This window comes from Cupressus sempervirens, chromosome 11 (genome assembly GCF_028749045.1).
Source record: "Cupressus sempervirens isolate cs-2001-9-10 chromosome 11, ASM2874904v1, whole genome shotgun sequence".
In the NCBI taxonomy this organism is placed as follows: Eukaryota; Viridiplantae; Streptophyta; class Pinopsida; order Cupressales; family Cupressaceae; genus Cupressus; species Cupressus sempervirens.
Genome location: NC_143128.1, coordinates 198262698 through 198270054, shown reverse-complemented (window position 1 = coordinate 198270054; position 7357 = coordinate 198262698). Strand labels below are relative to the sequence as shown.

General features: G+C 36.7%; 1 protein-coding gene across 1 annotated transcript; it reads left to right on the top strand.

Annotated features, from left to right (window-relative positions):
• Positions 1–1640: 1640 nt before the first annotated feature.
• On the top strand, positions 1641–6833 carry LOC149528868 (uncharacterized). The gene is made up of 2 exons (XM_089810185.1): positions 1641–2316; positions 5721–6833. The coding sequence occupies exons 1-2, from the start codon at positions 2050–2052 to the stop codon at positions 6486–6488; spliced, it is 1035 nt and encodes a 344-aa protein (XP_089666311.1). The 5' UTR covers positions 1641–2049; the 3' UTR covers positions 6489–6833.
• The last annotated feature ends 524 nt before the right edge of the window (positions 6834–7357 follow it).

Sequence of the window (7357 nt, the reverse complement as noted above, 5' to 3'; positions counted from 1 at the left end):
AAATATTGGGTATCCTTCACTGCCTGACTACTTAGTTAATACTAGTATTTGTGTAACATCAATGATAACATACAATTTGAAGAATTGTTTCCAAAAAGATCCTTGTCTAAAAAGAAGTGAGAACCCCTTAAGAGCTATTTTTTGCTCAAAAGATTTAGTTTGTCACAAATATTAGGCATAATCACTTTAATGGGCCTATCTCTCCTAAGATAACTTGTCAACCCTCTAAGCTTAGCAGATTTGAACCTTGCCAAAGTGACACTTCTTTTAAGAAGTCCCTCGTTAACTCAAGAGTGTGTTCCCTTACACCATAGACTTTTACTCATTTAGTAACTATATTGGGTGCCCTAATTTGTCTTTGCTTGACGTCCCTACCATGCACATTATTCACGTGAGTATTTACTTCAATTCCCACCTAAGTCAGATTTGGTAACATATGAGAAACTCCTTTTGTCCTCTTCAACCTCTCTATTTCTCAACAAATTATTGTGAGATGTCTCAATGTTTGTTGCCATGAAACTTTGAGTTTTGTCATATCTCCTTCATCTTTTCCCATTCATCCTTCATGTTCTATCATTCAAGCTTTCTGGTCAAGAGTGTTTCTTGCAGTAGTAAGATTGACTCTTTTAGTGCAATGTTATTGTTTCCCAGAGACTTATGTGCTGCAATCAAAACATACATTTTCAGGTCTTTCTCTTGCATTCTACCCTCTAGATGTTAAAGTGTCTCCTTGACCATGAGTAGTTCTTGGAGATATAGATCGGGACATCAAATAAGAGGAGTAGAAGGAGGGTTGTAAATAATAGAGTCTACAAAGTTAGTATTGCCACTGAAAAGATTGTTTTCACCTATATAAGAAGTAATACATTTTAAAAAGCCACTCTTGAGACTTATCCTATGCTTGTACACCCTTGACACTATCCGTTTTCTTTCACATGACCATTTCATAAAGACAAGTCTCATTTTAAATTTACTTTTAAAAATGTTTGACATTGATACAAATATATTTTGTAGTGTTGCCTAATGAAACAATACTTACCTTAGATGATTAGTTTCGATGTACATAGAGATTTCTCAACCGTTTTGTCAAATGATATTATTTGTTTTTCCATTATGAATAATAAAAACTTGTGTGATTATTCTGCGTAATTATAATAATAAATAAACAAGGAAAACGTCTAAACAGCAAACTAAAACGCAGACATGTTAGCTTTGTATACAGGAAAATACAATAATAGTTGCTATTAAGGAAAATTCTGATTGTGAATGATTTAAGTCGAGGTCAATTCAAAGCCAATTCTGCTACCCACTATAAACATTTAAAATGGACTGGCAAGAGGCTAAATCAGTGTATTCTATCTAAAGTGGATATATTTCATTCGACAACACATGAATCTGTCAAATAATAAAAATATATAAAAAGAAGACCAAGAGTAAGGCGTTTGATGCATGATCAGAAGCCACTCCTATGGTTTGTCCTTTTCAGCTGCTTACAACGTGGCACTCATACCTCGGGATTCCACAAGATGTTTTATTTTGCTTATCTGGACTATTTTTTTGTTGGTATGTCCACAAAATTGTACAATCCAACCGACTCTTTTCCTCCCCTGTTCATATATCCCCACTCACGTTGATTTTGTAGAGATTTCCTGCAGTACACTACGAACGAAACCACCCACCAAGCAACAACCAGGTGAAATGCACTAGTATATTCCCATTATGTATATATGTCATTGGGTGGTGGTATATACAGAACTTTGACCCAACACAGGATCACAGCAGACTTGATGTGTATAAGTTCAGCGCGACCCAGATTTTCTAAATCCCAATGGTGGTAGATTTGTAAGGCTTGATGGTTGCAGTGTTTGGGGGTTCAATGGTGCTAGTTATTTTTTCATGATCTATCGATGGTAGATTTATTTATAAGGCCTAGTGGGGGTAATTTTTTGAGGCCTAGTGGTTTTGCTGTTATGGTGAAGTCGCATTGAGGCCTAAGAATGAGCAAGACAACTTAGTTTAGTTGGAGGGGACTCAGGGGAGGGAAGCCAAATGAAAGAATCCAGCTCGCAGGAAGCTCAGTCCCAGTTAGCGGGGCAAAATCATCAGTTGAAGCCGAGGTCAAGCGCAATTGAGAAAGAGAAGACCAAGTTGAGAGAGAGGCACAGGAGATCCATTACTACCAAGATTTTCAATGGTTTGAGAAAGTATGGGGGCTATAATCTTCCTCCTAGGGCTGATATCAATGATGTACTGAGAGCTCTGGCAGGTGAAGCAGGGTGGATTGTTGAGCCTGATGGCACAACTTATAGGGCACAGGTAAGAGATCCATGGATTTGGTTTTTCCCTTTTTATGGTACATGAATGAATGGCTTAGATTTTGATTTATGGAAGATTGCATACAGTTCATAGCCTGGATACTATAACGTAATGATGTTTAGTGCGATCTTATTCAAATGTTATATATGGGTTCATTGTTGTAGATTGAATGTTTTTGGCTCAGAGTTGATTTACAGTGGATAGTATGTTGTGAGTAATATGGGTTACAGGTTTGTAGTAGAAAATAATGCTTTATTGTGATATGGGTATAACTTTTTTATTGTATGGTATGATTCGTGTGAAATAAGTTGCAGGATTTGTGGCTTAATATGATGAATGAAATAGTTTCCAGGATTTGCGGCTTACTATGATGAATGAACTATGATGAATGAAATATGTTGCAGGATTTGTGGCTTACTATGATGAATGAAATAGGTCGCAGGATTTGTGGCTTGACATGAAAAGTTTGAATTTGGTTTGTAGTAATGTTTTTTTGTGTTTCATTGTTGCAGGATATTGAATGCATAGTCTTGATTGTAATTTGTAACCGAAAGTCTGAATGTGCTGTTTGAACTCTGAATGATTCGAGTCAATAATTTTGGACTGTCACATTACATTGTATAGAAATGTTGCCCGGGGCTCTATTTTTTGTAGGATGAGTAGTTTTGGCTCAGACTTGGTGTGCGTATGATAGGTATTTGTGGCCTAAATGATTAATGAGAGCTTTGACTAATGGGTAATGAGAGTTTCGAGTGATGGGTAACGAGAGTTTTTAACTAATGGGTAATGCAGGCTTAAAACTTTTCAGCATGTTCTGTGTAATGTGGGTTGCAGGTTTATGGTTGCGTGATGAATGAATATTATGGACTTTACACTGTTTATGTGATGTGGGCCTTATGTTTCATCTGATACAAGATTGATATTGCACTTGACTTTAGATTTATATAATATAGCCCGTGCTTTCATGGCTGTAGGTTGAGAAAATGTGTTTTTGTGTACGTGAGTAAATGACTTTGACTGTGATTTGATGGGGCTGGAATGCAGTTCCCCTCTTGAATAATATTACGGAGTGGCCTCAAGTGTGATTTTAGCAGATGTGCGAGTTCGTTGTTGGGTATGAAATGCATTTTCTTAGAGATGGATGTACATATCATGGAACGATTTGGTTAACCTGGGTTCCAAGTTATCGGTTATATAAAAATGAAGATAAGCCAGGACATATTTTTCTGGCTGTTATTTGTATCAGTTGGGTTTTGAGCATATGGTTCTGCAATGGATGAACGTATGATTTGGCTTGATTCAGGTTTAAGGTCCCAGTTTGGGTACATGATTAGTGATGTTTTTCCATTGATTTATGTTTTGTAAATTAATAGACTTATAGTTCAGGGATGAATGTAAAGCGCTTTTTTACATAAATGTTGTAGGGTCATGGTTATAGCATTGATGAACAAATGCTTTGGCTTAATTTGGTTTGTATTTAGTAGTGGCAGGATGTCTTATTAGATGTTCCTGCGTTGATTGATGCCATAAAGCATTCTGATTGGACTATATTAATAGATGATTCTGAATCAGGAGTAAGTGGAAGTTATCAGTTGTTGGGTTTGCTATCATAGGTTAAGTAGAAGTATTGACTGTGGTAAACTCGTTTTAGAAACCCTATGATTTTAGGGTTAGAGATTCATTGGGGTAGGATCATAGAGTCAGTCACTAGATTGATTTTACTATGATCATGTAAGTCTGCAGACAGTAAGCTTTCTTGGCGTACTGTCACAGATTGAATAACTGGATGTTCTGGTCGTCATGTGTACACAATAGATATATGAATACTTTTTAAATCTTTCAAACAAACAGAAAAGGTGGGCCTTGGTTTACACGATCCATGACTATCTTTTTGTCAGTGGTATAGTTCTGAACTACCGAAGAAACTTCATTTCTTGTGTATATCTGAATATTAGATGTATGAATGATTCTGACTGCATTTTATGATCGACAATCAACATAATGAAGTTTAAATCAGTTTTGTGAAAAGATTTTGATTCTTTTAGTATGATTTACCCACTAATGATGTTGATTCATGTATTCAATGAATAGCCAAAAGGTTTTATGGTCTTTTGATGTTGTTACAAATCAATGTGAGACGTGCTTTTATATTTGAGTGCTCGACTATTGTTTACAGTTGAGGAGGTTTATTGTTTATACTCAAATTCTAAAGGCGTTAGTGTACATTATTTATGGAGAAATGAATGCATGGTTTTCACTTTTCTGTGGAGACTTATCGTTCCTCTTTGTCTGATACATTATTCGGTTTTAATTTATGGCATGAGGTGTGAACTAATTGTTTTTAGAGTGAAAGAGAAACATTTTTGTTTGGTTTGTAGTCAGAAGCACAGTGTTTTGGTTGCTTCAGTTTGGGAAGAAATTGCTAAATATTTTTGGGTACAATGTGCTCCAAGAAGAAATGTTGGAGCTTGAAAAACTTATGATCAGTTTTGTGGTTTAACTTTACTCTTCGACAAAATATGGAATCCCGTGCTTCTCCACAAGAATTTGGTATTACATGGTTGTCTTGTTGGTAAGTTTTAACACTTGTTTTGAAGGGGGCACAAAATGGGTTTGCATTTTTATTTGTTATTGAAGCGGCAGATCTAGAGATTTGCCTCTTATTTGAGCCCTAAAATGTGACGATTCTTGAATTTGTCTTGGGGACATATAATTGGATCCATAGTTGGTATCTTAGAATGGTTTTGACATTTTTAACTCCATCCTTGACTGATTTGTTCTATATTTCACACAGTAAATGAATGAATTATTGATTTGCTTCTAAATAGATACATAGGAAGTATCTTGCAAGGTTTCTGAGTTGTGTGCAAGCCAGGATGAGTGCTATTTTGATTCACATTATATTTGGGAATTTTCTCAGTTTTGTGAACAAATTGTGGGATATACGCTTCTCCAGAAGAGTTTTGGTATTACATGGTTGTCTTGTTGGCAAATTTAACACCTGTTTTGAATGGGGCACAAAAAGGGTTTGCATTTTTATTTGTTATTGAACCAATCAATCTAGAGATTTGCCTCTTATTTGAGCCCTAGATTGGGGCAATTCTTCAATTTGTCTTGGGGATGTATAATTAGATCTATAGTTGGAATCTTGGAATGGTGTTGACATTTATAACTCCATCCTTGAATGATGGGTTCTATTTTCATGCTTAGGAGATGAATGAAATACTGATTTGCTCCTAAATGGAGACATAGGAAGTATATTACAAGGTTCTGAGTTGTGTTCAAGGCAGGATGAGTACTGCTTTGTTATAGTTGGATTTTTTCTGTTTTTAGATGCGAGCTAACAGTTTTTCTATTGCATTGAGTATATATGACACTAATTTGGACTCACATTTATAATTCAGGGAATGCCCCAGGCTTCAGGTAATCACAGCATTTCTCCAATGCGGCAGAGTGCAGTCGTGAAAGCTTCATTGACTCCCTCAAGCAGCTTTGGAGCTGGTAGCATGGGAGGGTTCAATTGCTCACTTCCTGGAATGATTACAGATAATATTGATGTGAGAGGTGGGGATTGTTCAACTACGGCTTCTCCTCGCCATATGGGAATACAACAGCTTTCAAACAATTCATCTCTTTCTCTCCTGCCAAGCTCAGCTCTGTCCTCACCTTTTGCTTCTCCTGCCTCCAGTGAAGGAGGGCAAGGTCAGTTGGCTACAAATTTCATTCCTGGAATGCCATGTGGTTATCTTCCCATGGGTGGAAGAGAAAGAGATTTGTCTTTAATCAAAGATGATGTTACTACTGCTTATTTTAGTGCCGATACGCTTGAAGCTAGGGGTTATCTGCCAATGAGTGGAAGAAAAAGTGATTTGTCTCTGATGAAAGAGGATATTACTACTGCTTATTTTAGTGCTGATACACTTGAAGCTAGGGAGTTTATGACAAGCAGGGATACAGTTGAATCTAAGGAGCTTCTGGCAAACAGGGCTAATGTTATACCTAATTCTAACCTATTTAATTATGCTAATCTATCCGGTGTAAGGTATGGGATGAGAGGTGTGTTGCCTTCTGTCATGATGCTTTCTCCACAGCATCCTTTCCTTCAGGAAGCCCGCGCCTCAAATCAGAATACCCCCATCGGTTCACCCCAGCGGCAAGGAGGAATTGGTTGATCTAGTCCGGTCCTGTAAAATCTGACTTTTTTTTGACAACATCAAGTAGTGCCCTCAACTCTGCATTTTGCAATTGAACAGAATGGTCTGGTCTGACTTTCTTAATACCCTTAACAATTTTTTCACATAATATGCTCAGATTTCTTTGTCACTGTATCCCTTGGGTAGTTATGGTGTGAGAGAGCAAATTACCCGGCTATACCTGCCAGGTTTGGGGGGACTAGAAGTGCCTTTTCCTGTTCTGATTTTTTGATTGTACTTTAGGCTCACTATAGGGTATACAGTGTACCTTTCCTCCGTCATATGAAGTTTTTAATGGAAAGCTAACAGTTCCTATTTGTCTAAGCACTTGCCATATGGTTCCAAAAATGTTTTGAGATGGAAGATGTCTTTGAATCACTTCTAGTCCTAACGCATTATATTCACATAGAGGCAAAGAGCTTAACATGTTCTAAAAAAATTGTCAGTTTGAAGAATGGAACCATATATTTGAAATATAATGCTATTTAAGAATTCTGAGAAAGTCCAATTTTTTTCCTCTGTTAGCATTATCTGTGCTAGAGGTTATGAAAAGATTTATGCCAAGAAACTACCTTATTCTCTCCTTACATTTTTAGCGTATCTCTTTCTGATCTTGTTTCCTACTACGTTATTGATTCAAATGTTTGCAAATTTATTGCCACTCTAATGAAGCACATATATAAAGGCCATTTTAAAGGGTTTATTGATTTATAAATGAATAAGGCATAAATCATTGAAGCAGGATACATGGTCTCCGAATGAAGAGTGCACTTAAAATGTGGTTTCCATGGAATAGTAGCAGTTCAGGCATGTTCCATATCATGCTTGTTAAACCCTTACGTGTTTTA